The sequence below is a fragment of the Lepidochelys olivacea genome (genome assembly GCF_965140295.1).
Source record: "Lepidochelys olivacea isolate rLepOli2 genome assembly, chromosome: 17".
NCBI lineage: Eukaryota > Metazoa > Chordata > Testudines > Cheloniidae > Lepidochelys > Lepidochelys olivacea.
Window position 1 is genome coordinate 9603501 of NC_140427.1, and position 18860 is coordinate 9622360.

Below are 18860 nucleotides of genomic sequence, written 5' to 3' on the forward strand. Positions count from 1 at the left end.
TACTCATTTAACTTCCTCAATGTGGCTCTGATGAAAGCTTCTGAAATGCAGCCAGATATGCCAAATGCAGCCAGATATGTCAAAGTGCAGAACCAGAAGCCCTAGGGGGCTGAGTTGTGAAGGGGAAGGGGGTCTGGGAGCTGGGTAGCACATTAGCCTGAAACTCAGAAGACAGTTTCAATTCCCTGCTCTCCCACAGACTTCCTGTAAGTCACCCAGGCTCCCTGAGCTTCCCCTCTGGAAATAGGTGATAATAGATCTGCCCTACCTCACAGAGGTGGCGTGAGGATAAATCTGTTAAAAGAATGTCACATACAACCAGGTCATATGGAAATGGGGGTTGTGTAAGGTAGGGTTACAGCCAAGTGTGTCAATCTTTTCCAGGGCATGGGGTATCTTCATGCAAAGGGGATTGTGCATAAAGATTTGAAGTCCAAGAATGTCTTCTATGACAATGGCAAAGTGGTGATCACAGACTTTGGACTATTCGGTATTTCGGGTGTGGTTCAGGAGGGAAGGTAAGTTAAGGGTTAACGTCTCTAGTCCATTTCTGAAACAAGAAATGGTGACCAAGTAGACAAGGGGCCAGATTCTGATCTTCATTACACTGGTGTAAATCAGGAGAAATGATTTGCTTTAACAGATATAGACACCTAACTTTAGACACCCAGGTTTGAAAAGTGGGGTGTGTGTGTGTGTGTCTAACTGTCATGCTAAGGCACTCTGGCAAAATAAAGGGGTCTTAAAGCAGGAGAAAGGGGCCCCCCGGAAATACCCCTTCACAGACGCCCTTCCAGCATGTATAGAGATGACATAAGGGCTCTGTACCAGCTATGCCCCCTAGCCCTTAGTGTTTGAGGCAAAAGAGGGGGTGTGTGGTCAGAATTCATTACACTACAGCCCTCCCCTGCTTCCCAAGGTCTGTGGGGGACCATGGGAATTAGTATAAGATAGAGCAGCTTCCAGGTTGCCCTAAATTACATCAAAGGCTGAGCAGGCCCCTGCACAGCCTCTGAACATAAGGAGCAACTGCAGGAATGGAGCCACCGAGAATTAGGCCCAGTATATTTCTATGGTAAAAAAATAAAACTTGGAGAAGAAATTTTCAGAGTAAAAGACTTCCCATCAAGAGTTCCTGCAGCTAGCTCTGTGCTGTGGCCAATTATAACATGCAAAAGGGGTTAGCTAATCTCACTTCCTCCTTGAACTAAGGCGTGAAAATGAACTGAAGCTGCCCCATGACTGGCTGTGCTATCTGGCCCCTGAAATCGTTCGTGAGATGTCTCCTGGGAAAGACGAAGACAAGCTGCCCTTCTCTAAAGCTGCAGACGTCTATGCTTTCGGGTAAGAATATGAATCACTGGTAGATTGTAGGGATGCGTGAACCCACTAAATTATGGCCTGATCCAAAGCAAAGGGAAAGAACCACATTGGAATGGGCTTTGGATCAGGCCTCAAGTACAGAGAGCTGAATAATGGTGCGTTTTTCTTCTGCGCTGTTCAGTCCCCTGCTATAAAAGATGTAAGCCAGCAGACGTTTTATCAGAGAGGAAGAATTACATTGTGGTTAAGGCACAGGATGGGGAGGCAGGAGTTATGTGTGTTGTTCCTATATGATATTGGTCCTGTTCCATAAGTGATCGGTGCCTTAGTGTCCCTATCTGTAAAACAGGGATGTCAGTACTCCTTCACAGGGATGTTGTGAGGCTTAATTTATTTACTGGTGTTTCAGGACTGTTTGGTATGAGCTCCAAGCAAGAGAATGGCCTTTCAAGAGCCAGCCAGCTGAAGCACTCATCTGGCAGATCGGAAGCGGAGAAGGAGTGAAGCATGCCCTTGCTACAGTTAGTGTAGGGAAAGAAGTCAGTGTAAGTGGAAATCCTTCCAAAGAACCATTGATCAGAGATTCTGTAACGGGTCTGGAGAGGAGGGGGAAGCTTACTTGAAGCGTCAATCAAAATTATGAAGGAAAAGGGAAAAACACACCCTAAAAATCAATAGTACCTTACCAGCTATTTTGCCCCAATTCAGATATGTACACACTCAGGTACCACATGGCGTTCTGGCCCAGTCATGGACCAGAGCTTCACTGCGCTAGGCACTGTACAAACACGGAACAAAAGGTTGGTGCCTGCCTCAAAGAGCTTTACGATCTAGCTGCCGTTCTCACGGCAAAATGCATTCCCTTGCCCCAACAGAGCAAGGACAGAGAAGGAACTGGGTGCTTAGCTCATCGGGTGACAACCTGGCCTCAGTAAAGTCAATGGCAAAACTCCCCTTTATTTTGGTGGGGTCAGGATTTTACCCCATAGTTTTCCTAAGCATTTTCTGCAGATTTATACTCAACAGACTTATCCCCAGACCGTTCCACTTGGAGGAGGATCGTATCAGATAGCACAGCTTTTGTATCGAGGTACATTTACCTCTCGCAGTAAGAGCCCTGGCTGTCCCCCTGGAATCTCTGTAGTTTGCTACAGAGGAGAGAAGTGGCTGCATGGGTGTCAAGCTCTCCACACACTGGATCAGAACCCTGTACCAGCTCCTCCTAGGACAGTGCAGCTAGGATTTCAAGAGGAGCCAGGGGAGAAGGGACATCACGGTCACCGGGTTGGGATTTCTTTGATCCTGTGGCCGCAGTCCTTGTTCAAGTCCAAGGGCTGGAGTTCTTTTTGTGGAGAACCTGCAGGGTTGCTCTGTATGCTGCCCACATGCTGGAGTAGGATTCAGCCTCCAGGTAGTTTCTCTCACACCGCTCATTCGTGCAGGTGCTGGACACGTATGTATTCAGGAGGTGGGGTAGATGAATTTCACTCGAATAAAGAGCAAAGTCAAGATTTTCAAGTGGCTGTGGGCACTCAACTTGAGAGACTCCAATTTTCAGAAGCCACTGAGCACCTGCTGTCTGAAAATCAGGCCCCTTCAGGTGTCATAAGTTGGGTGCCCAAAAACAGAAGCCCTAGTCATTTGGCCCCTGTCACTGACCTCATGAACTAAACAGGATGATAAATAACCCCCCAAAAATGTCGTCCTCAGGAAATCCTCTCAGCATGTTGGTCTTTCGACCTCAGTGAGAGACCCAGCTTTACTCTTCTCGTGGATATGCTTGAAAAACTGCCAAAACTGAACCGACGGCTGTCGCATCCCGGACACTTCTGGAAATCTGCAGAGTGAGTATCTCCTACTTTCATGGGAGTGGGGTTGGACCTATAGAATGTATTATTTTTTTTCTCTTCTGTATAATGCTGTAATAATGGAGTTATATTTATTTGATATTCACTAACTTAAAGAACACTTAACTCCTTCCCCAGCATAAAATGATTCATTCTATTTTTTAAAATGTCTTTTTTGAGTCTCTCTTCTCCTCCCCCAGCTCCCGCCCCCTGAAAATGCAAACTTATGCATTATTCCTGCTTTAAAAGGAAGAGTAAATCCATTGTCAGTTATTCACCCTTGGTTTTAAATCCTCTTCTGAGGCAGAAAGTCCACCAGTTTTGGTGGAAAGTGGCAAACAACCTTGTAATGTTTGTGGGAGGGGCCATCTTGGCCTCAAAAGTGGGTGGTAGTGGCTGGAAAGGGGGCATGGCAAAGGGATGTGCTGGAATATATTCTGAGGATTGACCTATGGGATTATAGCTGTAACCTAAATGGTGATCCAGTTATGGGTCTCTGAAGTAAATGATAGGGATAAACCAAAATCTGATGTGAAATTCACCTTAGTGTAGAAGAATAGTATAATTGTACCACAGGGCCTGAACATTTTAACCTCAGTCTCTCGGAATAGCCACTAACTCAGGGGGACATAGCTTCTGATTCTGCGTGCATTGAAACCAGTGGGAGTTTTTTCCCTCGACATCAGTGGGAGCAGAACTGAGTCAACATGGTAGCCAGTTGGCCTGATTTCATCTCATACCAGTTTAATGTCAGTGTAACTCCATCAGGATTAATTACATGACTAATGTGAGGAAGGGCTACTCAAAAGAATAAGGATTTGCAGAATTGGGCCTTTATGCAAGAAAGTATCCTGATCTCAGGAAAGTGCTTTATTTCCATTGAAGTCAATGGGATTTAGACACATGCTTGCATGCTTTCCAGAACCAGTTCCCCAAAGCAGGGTTTATGTGAGGTACTAAGGCCCAGTGTACTGGGGAGAATTCCACATTTAGGGAATATTTTGCTCATTGCTATATTTTCATGAACAGAACTTCTAATATTTATTTTTTCTCTCTCTCCTTTTTTTCCAATGGTTTGATCATCCTCTTTCCCATCTCTTAACCCTTCGTGATCCTCCTGCGGTATCTTATCATAACTCCTCAAATGCTTCACCTTTTCTGTATTGCAATTACCACTGCATTTCCTGATTTTTTTACTTCTTTTTGAACACTTCACCAATTTCCCTGTGCAAAATCTTCCTGTCTAACATGACATGGAATTCTGAATACTTTGAATTCCTTCTGAAACGTGACGGTTTCCTCCAAGACCCTGGCATCATTACTACACAAAAGGACACTACTCTCAGCAAAGAATGAACATTTACTGTCCAGTCATTGATAAATAGAGCTTTCTGATATTTTTCCTCTCTGCATCAATCTCTGCTTTAAGCATAAAGCACCGTGAATCCTTTACACTTGTTCCATTATAGTAATTTTTCTAAAGCTATAGCACAAATGTTCTTAAAAAGAACACATGTCAAATATATCGCCAGTTATACAGATACTATGCAATGGTGTGCTCCTGGGAAAGCCAAGTATCTTCTTTGCACCCTGAATGCAATAGCAGCTAGAATGGGGCAATGTAACGATTAATTATAAAATGATATACAATTTTCAGGGTTGGGTTTTGTTTTTTAAACATATTTGAAAATGATGTTGAAACTTACGCTAAAATATATAAGCCTATGTATGGCCTATAGTTATGGTGCTTTTCCTACCTGTGCTTCTATAATCAGAGAAATAGCATGTTCTTTTTGCTCCCCTCTGGTCTAATGAGGTTTTATCTTAGAAATCCCTCTTTCATTGAGTTAGCAGAGTTAGATAGTAAAAGGTGGGCTGGATCCTGTTTTGTGCATAGAACTCCTAGTGAATTCAGTGGCAATTCCACACCCGGAGCAGTTACAGGATGAGGTCAGTCACTGATGGAGTTACAGTGGCGATGAATCTATCTCTGTGTGTCTAATCTCCTGAGATATAATTAACCGACACATAGAATGTGACTTGTACACTGTCTACTGTCTGAAAATCCCCACTTACCTTATAAAGCACATCTAAATATGGATGGTTCTGTTTCATAGCTGAAAGATGCTAAGATCATATCATCAACAGCTTTTTTGCACATAGGGATTTGGGGTCAGGTTTTTAAAGGTGTTTAGGTGCATAAAGATGTGGATACCTAATGGGGCTTTCAAAAGCACCCACATGTCTGCTCCCATCAGATCCTTTATCTGAATAGCTTTCCTCTACACATTTTGAGGTATTTTTTTTAATCCTTTTGAAAGGTGATGGACTGACAGCCTTGGAGAGGGAAGCCCTCTGTTTAGCCCCAGCTACCAGCAGCAGGAGTGTTCCTCAGTGTGCCTCAGCCCTGTTTGGTAGGGTGGCTCAATCTCCAGCCCCATTTTGACTGGCCAGGAAGGACCTCACTGAATTCCAAATGTGACTGGGCACTTGCCACTAGGGATGGGATTGGGATCGCCCATTAAGTCAAAGTTCAGCCACAACCAACCTTGGCTCACTTCTAACCTGCTATGTAGAGGTGAAGGGCTCCCTAACCCATTACCAAGTTCCTGCTGAGCCATCCAGTCTCCATTGTGACATTTCCCCTCCCTTTGTATTCACTTACACTGAACCTTCTTTCTGTGAATCTAAATCATTTACCCATTTGGGTGACATGACTGCACATTGGCTATGAGGTTTGTCTAGCAAATTTGACACAGCGGCGTGTCCAAAAGGAGTCTGCTTTCCTTGCTGTAGATAACTACAGTACAGAAGAGCACAGTATTGTACGAAATGTGCAGAGGATATCTTAAAATGTCCAATGTTTCTGTTCAGTGACTGTCTGGTTTCTCTGCACAATAAAGGACACTTCTGCTAGATAAGTGGCCACTCTGAATTTTTATGAATGGTCTGGCACCTTTTCGCGAACTCAGCATTTCCCAAAACTTTGGAAGGTCAGCTTCCCATCAAGAAGATGAATCCAATAGTGACCCCCTGTAGGCTCCATCCCATGTGTTCTCAAAGGCATCCCCAAAAGAAGCTGTCACTGAGGACTTGTCTACATGAGGAGATTGACTGGAACAACTATGTGGAGCAAGCTATTCTGCAGTGGCTATTTTGGAATAGGTCCCCATATGGGCACGCTTCTGGAATAAGTCACTTTATCTGGAATGATTAGTGCACTTTCAAAGCGGAGTAATAAATCTGGAATAAAATCACTTTTATTCTGGAATAGTGTGTGGAATAGCATATTCTGCAGTAGCTAGTATGGCCAATTTCCCTGTGTAGACAGGCTCTCAGAGTAGTTTGTGTAGATCTTCATAAATTGATACTTCCTCTCCTTTTTTGCATGCTTTTAACAGTGAAATATTGTAAATGTCAACCGTGTTAATTATCAACATTGGGATTTGAGTTAGTGCCCGCCAAATGAACGGGGCAGTTCACAACTCAGAGCTATTGTTTCAGGCTCTCTGCAAATTCAGGCAGACATTACTGGATTGGTTACATTCAGGTCATGTTTTGAAGATTTTTTTCATAACCGTAACAGCTAGAGACTGACTTTTCTCATTTTTAAATGCAAGCTGTGTGATTCTGAGGCACAATGGAGAAACAGAGGTTCACACCCTCTCTGGAAAATCATTTGGGATCACCATGCACTTTGAGAATCACTCCACTAACCCCTTGATTTGTTTTAGGATAAGCCTTATAATGTATAATTCTCTAAAGCTTGCTTCCAGTGACTGCAGACTAACTCTTATTGTTTTTTTTTCTTCCTATCTTTTATAGGTTGTAGCTACTGGTGCAATAACTGGGTCTGCCTTGCATGCTTCCATGTGTTGTATCCTAATTGGCAACTTGGACAATCATCTCTCACTTAAAAACAAAACTACCAATTTTTTTAACCTTTGGACATAACCAACACTTTACGAATTCCTCTCTCCTGTCTTTTCTCTTGGTGTGGGCTGTTAGCTTGAATAACAACGCTTCTCTTCAAGAAAAAATTGCTGTCAACTAACAACATGGCCATTTGTGTTCACTTCTGAATCATTTCAACAGGGCAGGCTGTAACTTCGTCCTTGAAATGGTCTTGTCGTTACTGTCTAACTTCTACTAGCAAGGCATAAGCAACAGAAATGGCACTCTGTGCTTGGATTCTATAGCTGCGGGTTGTTTTGTAGTTGCTAAATGTTGTTTTTGGTTGTGTGCATTCTGCAAGTCTCATCCAACAAAGAGTGGCACGGGACTCGAGCAGTTGTGAGTCCTTAGGGTACACCTCAAATCGTTATTGCTGTGGTGTGTAGCTCCTGAATGTTATGGTTTCACAGGCACAAATTACCATTAGGAAGTAATGCTGAATGGGGTGACAGGTTTGTGTAATTTTTGGTGGTGCCCAGAACGGGTCCAAGTCCTGCCCCCTTTCCCCTCACACCTGCCTTGTAATCTGGTTTACATTATTTAAAAAAATGTGTTTAACAGTTTCCTTATATTGCACAATGTGGGGTGGGAGGATGAGGGCTCTGGCTGGGGGTAAGGGGGCTGGGGATGAGGGGTTCACACTGCAGGAGGGGGCTTGGGGCTGGGGCAGAGGGTTGGGGTGCAGGGGGTTGAGGGCTCTGGCTGGGGGTGCAGGCTCTGGGGTGGGGCAGGACTGGGGATGAGGCATTTGGGGTGCAGGCGGGGCTGGGACCAGAGAGGAGGACTCCACAGTCCCCCTCTCACCTGCCGCCCTCCCCCCTCCCCCCCCCCCGGCAGCACACTCACCTGGCACGGGCACTGCATGTGCTCCGAAGGGCCGGGCCCCTCTCAGGTCCAGGAAGTCCTGGTTGAGGAGTTTAGTGACTGAGGCGTAGGTCCTCAAAGGGTATTTAGGTTCCTCACTTCCACTGAAATCAGTCAGTGAACACCTCGCTCTCCAGAGGAGAGAACTGGGAGGAGGTAGGTTTCCTTTCTCAAGGTGCATCTACGCTAGAAATGCTTCTGCAGTACCACTGCAGCTTCGATGCTGTAGTGTAGACGCTACGGTGATGGAAGGGGTTCTTCCATCACTGTAGGAAAGCCACCTTCTCTGAGAGGCAAGATCTACGTCGATGGAAGAATTCTGTTGTTTCACAGCCTTGAGCGATAGAGTGAAGCCGACCTAACTTTGTAGTATAGAACAGCCCTCGGTTTTGGGACCAGTTGTAACTTCTTAAAATTACTTGTGGCTTCTCCCTCCCCTTTTACGCACCCACACAGGCCCAGGGACAATCCAGCCATTTGAGTTCTATCAGGTTTCAGAGTAGCAGCCGTGTTAGTCTGTATTCGCAAAAAGAAAAGGAGTACTTGTGGCAGCTTAGCGACTAACAAATTTATTTGAGCATAAGCTTACGTGAGCTACAGCTCACTTCATTGGATGCAGTGAGCTGTAGCTTGAGTAAGCTTATGCTCAAATAAATTTGTTAGTCTCTAAGGTGCCACAAGTACTCCTTGAATTCTGTCAGTCACTTGGGCTTTGCTAATTAGGGCGCCTATTCAGCAAAGGGCTTTGCTTTAAGTTCCACTACTTCAATTTAAGCAGGTGTTTAAGAGCTTTGCTGAATCAGGCTTGAGCTCAGCATATTTTAAATTTTTTTTTAAAATTTTAGGGCTTTGTCTACATGGGGACACTCAGGATAAATTTGTCAGTTAACTTTTCCATTGGAAAGAGGAATTCAGTGACTGACTGATTTCAGTGAAAATGATTAAAGTGCATTAAACTCCTGTGTAGACACTCTCTCATATTCAAGGTTAAACTAAATTAAAGCTACTTTAATTTTGAATGAGTGTCCACACGGGGGTTTAAGCAGTTTAACAAATCCACTTTAAATTCACACCTCTAGTTAATTCAGATAAACTTTCCTGGGCGGCCACGTGTAGACAAGCCCTTACAGATCCTGAGTTCTAACAAACGTTTTAGTTTGGCAGGCTATGAAGCAAGAGCCACTATCAGTTTGCACTAATTTAAGTGAAGACAAATTATCTCCAATGAGTGTGTTTTCCGGAGATGAATGTCTCTGTACATACATGGTATTACATTTCCAGATAGCCAGGTGCTTGTGTACAATATTGTACAGTAAAAGAAAGTACCCTTCAATAGTTAACTCCTTTGTGGCACCTGCCTTTAAGTCATCTGAGGAGAATTCTTTTTGTATATTGAATCTTTGAAGATAGTGCTAACGGACCTTTAGTAAATGTAGGAAGGTCTCTTTCCACTAACCCGTATTACAGTCTGGAGAGAGAGAAAAGGATGACCATGTCAGATTGATCCTTTTCCTTGATAGAAATTGACCTTTCAATAGTAGTTTTCCTCCTCCCACCTTAACAGTGGTTTCCCAGACTTTTTTATTTCTTTTCTCCCTACCCCAGTTAAGAATGAATCTAGTTTTTTACCTTTGATCCAAAATGAATCTCTCCCCTGCCCAGATTGGAGAGGGAGATTTTCAAAAGCACAAAGGACAGCTGGGTTCCAACACCCATTTAAAGTCAGTGGGTGTCGGGCTTCCAGCACACATTTTGGGCATTTGAAAATTCCCCACCTTGTGTGTGTGTTTTTTTTTTTTTTTTTTCCCCTTCTGAAATTTACTTCTCTTTGAAGCAGAAAAGATTTGTGCTTGGGGCAACCTATCCTGAAAAGCATTGGGAGTAAGGACTTCAGCATCAAGCCCTGTTAACAAAGTTAATTTTATTTGCCGATCACTTTACTTAAATTTCTTTGTTGGATGACCTTGCATTGTGCTGTACTGCAGAGCCTAACACACTTTATTTCCTTTATAGGACTGTTTATAAGGGCTGTTTATAGGGCTTTTTGTACAATGAATCAACAACAAAAAGGAAAAGAAAATGCATAACTTTTTTTCCCCTCCCTTCCCCACTCTTTTCAGCATTAACAGTAGCAAAGTTGTCCTCCGTTTTGAAAGATTTGGCTTGGGAATCCTGGAATCAAGTAATCAAAAGATATAGCATGGTGTGTAATTATCTTGTTGATATTGTTGTCTACCTGCTTACACAAAACATCAGAAACCTTCACGGGATCTTCCGAACTATGAAACTGGTGCAGCCCTACCTGAAAGCCACATGACCCCTCCGTTCAAACTGTCGTATGTTGTTCAAACTGTCGTATGTTGTCTGAGTTCTGCCTAAACACCAGCAATTATTTAAAAAAATGTTTACGTCATATGTTTCTCTATGTGAACTATATTTTTTTAACTGATGATGATAATAATAATAAAGGTGATTTAAGATTTTTTTTTTCTTTAAGTGCAAGCATTCAAATGGCACTGAAAAGAACTGCTCCCCCAGTTCTTTGTTGTATCTGTGGAGTAACTAAGGGCTAATTTCTGCACTGCAAATCATGCACAGTTTCCACTGAAGCTAATAGAGGTTGCACATGTGTCCGAGAACCGCTAGATTTAAATCACTAATGCAGCCAGTTCAAGTGAGAAGGAATGGAGTTATGGCCCCATTGTGTCTCCATAAGGAAACTCCTAAAAGAACTTTAGATTTTTATTATGTTGAAAGGAAATGCATGTATTGTGTCATGGTTTGGGCAAACTAATAAACTCTTGATTACTGATCTTCTCTGGAAACTTTGTCCAAGCTTGGGCTGGTTCTGATCTCAGTTACACTGGTGCAAATCTGGAATACCTCCACAGTGATGTTAACTCAGAGTCCAGATTTACACTGAGATCAGAATCCTGGCCTTTTGTCTTGACTATTGATTAGAGTGGAACCCTTTTCTAGCATGGTTCATTTATTCATAGAATAGCAGAGGGTGGGATTTCAAACAAACAAACAAAAAGAAAACCCTGAGGGGAGCGGGAGCATCATAATCTCATTGGCTTTCAGTGAGAACTGGGCACCTTAATCCTTTTAAGGGTTTGTTTAATCTCATCTTTAACTTTTACAGATTCATGGTAATCAGACTTGCCACCTGCATATTGCAGCACTACTTATTTGGGACTTAAATTCTTCTCCATTGTAAATGGAGTTTCACTGTAAGCAGGTTCCACAATAATTGAATAATGGGGGCTAGGATCCTGTCCATGCCAGCTGCATTTGAGACCATATAGTCCACATTCAGGACCAGCTTCTGCTCTCGCTTACAGTGGTGTCCGTGGAGTTACACAGCTGTAAAATGAGTGTAAAGGAAATGAGAGCTGGATTTGTACTATTTACTAAAACTGTGCTGGTGGTGGGAAAACACATGGCTATATATATATATCTCATTGGAGTGGATTCAGTTAAAAAAAATTACCTACTTCCTACAGTGAGATCCCAAAAAGATCAAATAATGATTCCCCCTAACTCCCCGCCCAGACTTCAGTGTTTCTCCAGTACAGAAACTGGGTTATGGTTTTAATTGGCTTTGGCCCTTTATTGGCACCACTGACGTTTTAACAATGCAAAACAACATGGCTTTTAGTGGAAAAGAGAAACTGTCTTCAAAGGACCCTCCTAGGTTAGGCAAATAAGCAGTAACCGTAGATGGCCTGATTTTCAAAGTGGCTGAGCCCCTGCGGAGCCTGTTGACTTCCCTGGGAGCTACCTCTGAAAATCAGGCCCAGGATGCCTCGTGTCTCAGGGTGAACAGACCGCTTCGTTTCCTGGTGTGCTCTTCCTGCAGAGTTCAGTTATGCTGCTTTGCCCAAGTGAGACTTCTGAACAGCCTGTTTAGTTCATCCTCCTTACTAAATCCTCCGCATAAGAACGAAAGAGAGTGACATGCACACAAACAGGAGAGATTATTTTAGATGTGTCTTTGTACTACTCTCTAGATCAAACCAGAACTTGAGGTCGTCCCCCCCACCAATACAGTAGACAGGTATATATATTACAGCCCATGAAAAGATGGGAGTTGCCTTACCAAGTGGGGGGACAGTGCTAACGAGGCCAATTCAATCAAGGTAGAAGTGGCCTATTCCCAAAAGTTGACAAGAAGGGGTGAATAGATATACCTGCCTCCTGTATTTTTCACTCCATGCATCTGATGAAGTGGGTTTTAGCCCACAAAAGCTTATGCCCAATAAATGTGTTAGTCTCCAAGGTGCCACAAGGATTCCTCGTCGTTTTTGCTTGATACAAATTTACACAGCTACCCCTCTGAAACCTGTCCCCAAACTAGAACGATTTCTGCAGACACAGCACTGAGTTCTGGAAACGCCTCCCCCCATCGCTCTTTCCAGCCGCTAACCACATGGTATCACTTTTTAGCATGAAACTTCTTTCCAGTGGAGGTGGCAAAAGAACTCTTTAAAAGCTTCAATTCACTTTTGAAACTGTAAGCTTATTGTGCAAAAGTTGCAAGGAAAATTTTAGCTGCCTTGCCTTATTCATCACCAGTGATTATGCTGGGATGCAGGACTTGATTGTCATGCTTTTATTCCGAAAAGAAATCAGGCCTGAAGCATTTATGTTTGATGTAAAAACTAAGGCTGACAGGGATCTTACAGTGAGGAAGGAAGTCCCATCTTGGGCCATCTGACTTGAGCCATGTCTCATGTTTTGTCTTGTGTGTTAAAGGTTGATTTTTGAGGTAAAAACTCGGCACTTTTTGCATAGAAACAAAGGGGCCACGTTCTGGTTAGTGCAAGTGACTAGTGGAATCATCCCACCCAAATGCACAGGCAAATGAGCTACAAAAGCCAGGTTAATGTGCAGCTGTGTGCTGGCTTTAGGCAGCCTTGCATGTACAATACTCTGGGCTGCCCCCCTGTTCAAGGGGCTGTGCGCAGGTGCCATTGCCAAATTGGGAGTCACGTGCATAGAAACATTGTAAGCCAGGCCCCCTGGACTGCCTCTCCATGCCTCCTAATAAGACTGTGTTTTTACGGAGTGCAGATCTCAAAGCACAAAGATGAGTAAGATCTGTTCTCATTTTATAGGTGGGGAAACAGAGGGCTTGTAGAGCAGCCACTCTGGGGCTGCATCCGAACTAGGAGGAAAGGTATGTTCTGATCCTGAGGTAAAATCCTAGTGAATAGCAGGCAGTTAGTTGTTCTTTTTCCACAAGCTATCAGGTCAAGTTAGACTGTTTTTTAACTCCACCCGCTAAAAACTGCAAATTGTGTTGTCTTCTCTAGGTTTTTACCTCTAGATAAGTAATGCACATCTACTACCTCGCTTTGTGAAGACCAGGCCCATGCATCTTCCAGCCTCCCAGAATGGGAACTATGGCCAAGATCCTCCCAGGTATTTAGGTGCCTAATTCCTATTGGCTTCAATGGGTGATAAGTGCTGAAATACCTGACACAATCTGGACCTATGATCCCATTTCTGGCTGAAGGTTTTCCAGGAGGCTTCTCTGTGCTGTCTCTGCCAGAATTAAATCTTCAGGCCAGATCCTGCAAACAGATGTTAGTTTGGACCCTTCAGGCTGTGGGGAGCCCCCCTGAAGCCATGAGTGGAGTGCAAGGGTCTGCAAACAGTACATCAGTTTGAAGGCTCTGGACCTTAATTTTTAATATCAGTAATTCCCTTTTCTATTGTACTCTTGCCTTTTAAAATTTCTGTCTAACGTTATTACAGCAGACCGCTTTTCTGAGTTAATATGGTAAGATGCTTCATCATTTGCCTTGGGCATCAGATTTAGATTTAAATATTTTGTTGCTAAAAATAATGAGAAGGTGCCCAGCCTTTCAGAAAGGGGCAGTGGAAGCAGAGGAACTCTAGGGGTAGAGATGCACTGGGTGGAAAGAATGCCAAGTGTAGGAAAAGAGACTGGCACTGTGCGTTTTAGGTGTATACATAAAATACCTGTGCTCCCAGGTAACACTAAGCAAGTGGGCAAATGCTTTAGCTAAAAAAAAGGTCTTGTTTTGCTGGATGGTGTAGCAGATAGATGCAGATACAATGGTTTTGTCCAATCAGGCGCTCCCCTCCATCCCATTTTATATATATATAGCAGGTGTGATATCACATGCACATTCCAGGCGCAGCAAACTGGGAGAGAGCTGCTGGTACTGGTCCATGACTTCTGCTATAAAACTGTCTGGTGTTTGGCACTTAAGGGAAATACAATCCCTTGGGGAAAAATCCTAGTCCCACTGAAGTACAGGTGGTTTGCTAGTGACTTCAGTGGGGCTAGGATTAGACACTTAAATTAAAACAAATACTTGTGGTAGTTCTATTTCAGACATTTCCCCCATCCCCATGCACATTACGGCATGCAGACAAAATGGGGCCGGGGAAGTGCTTTGAAATTTTAGTTCATGTTTTCAAATTCAGGGGTGGGGGTCACAGCTGATTTCTTTAGGACATGCAAAAACACAGCCATGCTTCTAGAGGCCACTTATGAAAATCTGGCCCCCAATTTTTTCACAGAGCGAACAAGATGGAAGAAAGGATTCCTAACTTCCATGTTCCAGACAATGTCATAACAAGTAGATGCTAAGTCAACACATGCTCAGTCTCTAACAAATACTGTGTTCAAATGTTTATAATGTGTGTGTCGAATGTAAAGCTGGTTTGTGTGGTAGTTACTGATCCCACCGTAGCTTTATTTAATTAAATGAATAAAACCCCTTGAGTGTAACTGTATTTGTAGCAAGCTATATACACCATATGGTTTTGCTAATGAAAAAAATACTAATATTTGCTCGTCTCTCCAAAGCTGAAGACTGAATTGTGCCATCAGTAATAAGCAGAATTCAGTTTCATTAGAAGATTTTGCTTAAATATTGATGGCACAATATGTGCCTAAATGAAGGGGGAAATTAGTCTTCAGCGTGTCTCTAAAAACAGATGTTAAGACTTATTAGACAAAACCTCCATTAGCTTCAGGAAGTGTTTTTTGGCTAAGTAAAGATTTTGTGATTCAAAATTGTTCCATTGTATACTTTTAGTCCTTGAGTTCTGAATTATTAGTCCTTCATGTAACTGAAGAACTTGACTCTGGTTTGAATATGTGGCACTGGAAACAGCCTTGATGTACTCATAGCAATTAGTTTCTGCAAGTTGTGTGGGTAAAACAGGACCCTACAGCTGGCGGTCCCAAACCTTTGGTGAGGCACATCTTGGTAAGGTGATGGTCTCCAATGCTCATCCCCTCCTATTTCCCATATCATAGACCACTGACTTCTTATAGTTGTGTTAACCATTCTCCCTCCCATTCATTAGCAGCTAGCCTTCCTGTGGCAACATGCAAAAGTAATGGGAAAGTGATGCATTCTTAACTGTCCTTTAATAAAATTGTCAGCTAGGAGAGCCAGCACCATCTGACTAGCCAGTTCTCTGTCTAGTACAGTTTGAGATCCACTACCCAAAAGTTATTTGCACATTTTAGAAATATTATTCACAGAAACACAGGGCTATGTTGCCCATCCCTTTTTACGTAGAACTCCCAGACACATTTCAATGGGAATGGCACAATAGTCCCAATATATAGGGCTCTTTATATCCCAACACAGGTTAGGGACAGATTCTGATACCCTTACCCACATCGAGTGGCACTTTACTGTGCCTATGCTATGTTGAGAACTGCTCGGTGGTCCTGATCTTCAGCAGGCCTGTGTGACGCTGATTTACGCTAGTTGAAGACCTAGTCTGATGTGAGTTAAGGTATTAGAATCCTGCACTTGTTCTCTTAACGGTCTAATATCTTGGATCTAACATTGTTTTTTTATTTTAAAGAAGAGCTTACAAGAGCCTGGGCTGTGAATGGTGTCTTTGGGTCTGATTGCTGGTGAAAATGGGAAGTAACTCAACTGATGTGAAATGGTGTGAAAAGCACCAGGCCCATTTATTCCTTAACACGTGTTGCTAACTGAACTGGGTCTTTATGCTGCATTGTTTTATGATCGTTTGTACTATTTCTTCTTGTGGTGATGTTACGTAAGGGAATGACCAGCACTGTAAGCCTGTATCGTTTTAGCCTTGTAAATGTGAAGCTTGCTGTACAAGACTGCTACAATAGCCACGACTTTCGTAGTGTATGTAAATGGAGTCTGTAATACGGTGAAAATTGACATTTTCTTTTCAAATGTGATGTAAACTTTGTACAGTAAATTTTTTTTATATTTTCTATCAACTGAGTTTGTCTTCCAGAATTGTTATTAATTTAATTAAAATTGTTAGTATTAACAAAGGGTTAGTTTATGCAACTGGCAAAAAAAAAAAAAATTGCACTCTACGCTAATGAAATTCTGGATATTTTAGGATTCTTTTCTGTGAATAAATCTCTGCTCTGGATAAAACAAAAGTCATGGAATTGTGGGGTGTTTTTGTTAGACTTATGGTTGATTTACGATATAAACAGATTTCCAAACTGACTGAATATTTTACACTTCATATAGCACCTTTGGTGCTGAAAGATCTGAGTATTTTACAAATACATTATTTTAGTACAGGAGTGCCTAGAGAACCCAGGAATTCCTTATGCCAGATGCTGTACACACCCATAGTAAAAGCCAGTTCTCCTCCTAGAAGGCTCAGACTCTAAATAGACACAACAGAGAAGAGAAACAATGGGGTGAAGTGACATGCCCAGTGTCACACACCAAGTCCGTGGTCATTAGAAATAAAACCCAGCCTGTCTCCCCTACATTATAGTATACATACTAACCTTTAAATGCAGCACTTCTGGCATTGTAAACATAAAAAGAATTACACGAAGGGTGGCTGGCAGAAAAGAGAAAGCACAAGGGTGACAGTAATTTCACATGGCTGCTCAGCAGTTACATACCAGCTTGACAGGTTTCAGAGTAACAGCCGTGTTAGTCTGTATTCGCAAAAAGAAAAGGAGTACGGTTTATTCGCTTTCTTTTATGTCATATCCTCTCCCCAGAATCTCACTTTTCATGAATCAGAAAGCAAAGTGTTGTTAAAAAAAAAAATAGGGATTTGAATGTGACAAGGGGGTAGCCTGGAAGACAGGTTTGCGGAGGAGTAATGACTTGGAGGCCAAATCTGCAGTGAGGATGTCTGAGTAGCTCTACTGAGTCCCTGGAGCTATGCCAAGCCTCTAACCCTGAAGAGTTAAGTGATGCCCTCAGGAGTGGGCCTCTTCATTGGCAATTGAAGGCATATGGTCAAACTCTTTTGTACGCTGGTGTTCCTGATCATCTATCCTCCAGGAGAAATGGCCTGTGGTCTGGGATACTCCAGTCTTGAAAAGAGGGAGGCAAATAACTAACTTTGAAGTGGAAAAGGGTGAGGCTAAAAAATCAGGAATTGGAAATTGTGGTCTCCATACCATGGGCTAGGGGGCCAGTGCAGCTGCTTCGCAATCAGTGCCCCCCATGCCGATTCTCAGCTGATCGCCTCACCCAGTGATCTCCTCTATTCCAGCAGAAGAGGGATGTGCTAAAACTGCCTGAGGTTATGTTCAGCCACAGGTTTCTCAGCCTCGCTACTGTACCAAACAGGCTGTATCGGAACAATGATATGTTCGAGATCCAAATCTAGCTCTAAACTCTGCAGCTTGAGCCCACTTCTTATTCAAGTTCTCTGTTGGTGACATTAGTTACACAACCATGCAAACACAGAATGCCTCCCAAATACTCAAGGCTAACCTCTGTCTCTTCAACTGCACTGGTGTAAATCCACTGAAATAGATTTAACACCACATTTTACACAAGTGTAACTATAAGCTTGACCCCCAAGTTACCGAGCTGTTAAAAATGGAATGTTTTTCAGTACTCGGTAAACACTATATCCCATACAGGCCAAACCTCTGTGTGTATGTCTGCACTGCATAGTAAACCTTGGCTGAGACTCAGCCCAAACTTACCTACTGTCCACACACAGTGTCTTCTGACTTGCACCAGAAACCTCTCAGGCCTGCAGACTTGTCCAGGGATACAGGTCTGAGTCCGAGGCCCACTGTGGCATGGGTCCGTGGCCACTCATTTTGCAATGTGGGCTCAGCTGAAGCTCAGGTCGCCAGGCTTATGTTTGGAGAGTCCACCAACCCTATCGCACAATCCTCTAGTCTGGTGCATCCCAGTCTTTCCTTCCCCAATCTTCTTACTCAATTCCCAGAACAGAAGCAACCTCTGGATTCAAATAGAGCTGCTGGACATTTAACCCTTCGTGTCCATGTGGACAGCTCAACTGGCAACACCGTTCACCCTATGGTGCGTTAGCAATGGCCAGCACGGACACGGAGTCCTCCATCCAGTGTGCTGTGTTTTGGAGGGCAATTCTCCCTCCTTGTGCCCTTTGTAAAGCAAGCGGTTTGCCATTGTTTCTCTCCGCTCTTCCGACAGGGCCCAAGATTGTGAATGTGGGTCCCATCTTGTGCCCCAGTTTCCTGTGCTGGTACTACTTATGGTACGTGTCCTAATTGCAGCCACCCCAGTCTCACAGCCTGCCCCACACCTCCTTGTCAGCAACTGCTTCCTCCCACTTCTCCATCCCTGTGCCCCTTGTCCCCTGCCTGCGATCACCCACCTGCATGTGCTCCCTCCAGAGCCTGTACAACTCCCTTCCCCTGCCCGCTCCCCTCTCCCCACAACCTGCACAACACGCCTCCCTGCCTGTGCCCCCCAGCCTGCCCCCCTCTCCCCCAGCCTGCGCCCCCAGCTCCTGCCTGCTCCCCTCCCCCCTCAGACTGCGCTCCCCTCTTCCCCAGCCTGTACAACTCCCTTCCCCTGCCCGCTCCCTCTCCCCACAGCCTGCACAACACGCCTCCCTGCC

At 43.7% G+C, this 18860-nt stretch overlaps 1 protein-coding gene across 2 annotated transcripts in view; it reads left to right on the forward strand.

Moving 5' to 3' along the window:
- KSR1 (kinase suppressor of ras 1) overlaps nucleotides 1-16346 on the forward strand; it is a 117270-nt gene extending 100924 nt beyond the window's left edge. Inside the window, exons 16-20 of one of the 2 annotated variants that reach the window (XM_084651137.1) lie at nucleotides 385-518; nucleotides 1213-1344; nucleotides 1733-1868; nucleotides 3034-3167; nucleotides 10109-16346. In XM_084651137.1, coding sequence (XP_084507263.1) covers nucleotides 385-518; nucleotides 1213-1344; nucleotides 1733-1868; nucleotides 3034-3167; nucleotides 10109-10187 — 615 coding nt within the window. In that variant the 3' untranslated portion in view covers nucleotides 10188-16346. The remainder of the gene's footprint in view (nucleotides 1-384; nucleotides 519-1212; nucleotides 1345-1732; nucleotides 1869-3033; nucleotides 3168-10108) is intronic. The other variant, XM_084651136.1, reaches the window with a different exon arrangement.
- Nucleotides 16347-18860: the final 2514 nt, after the last annotated feature.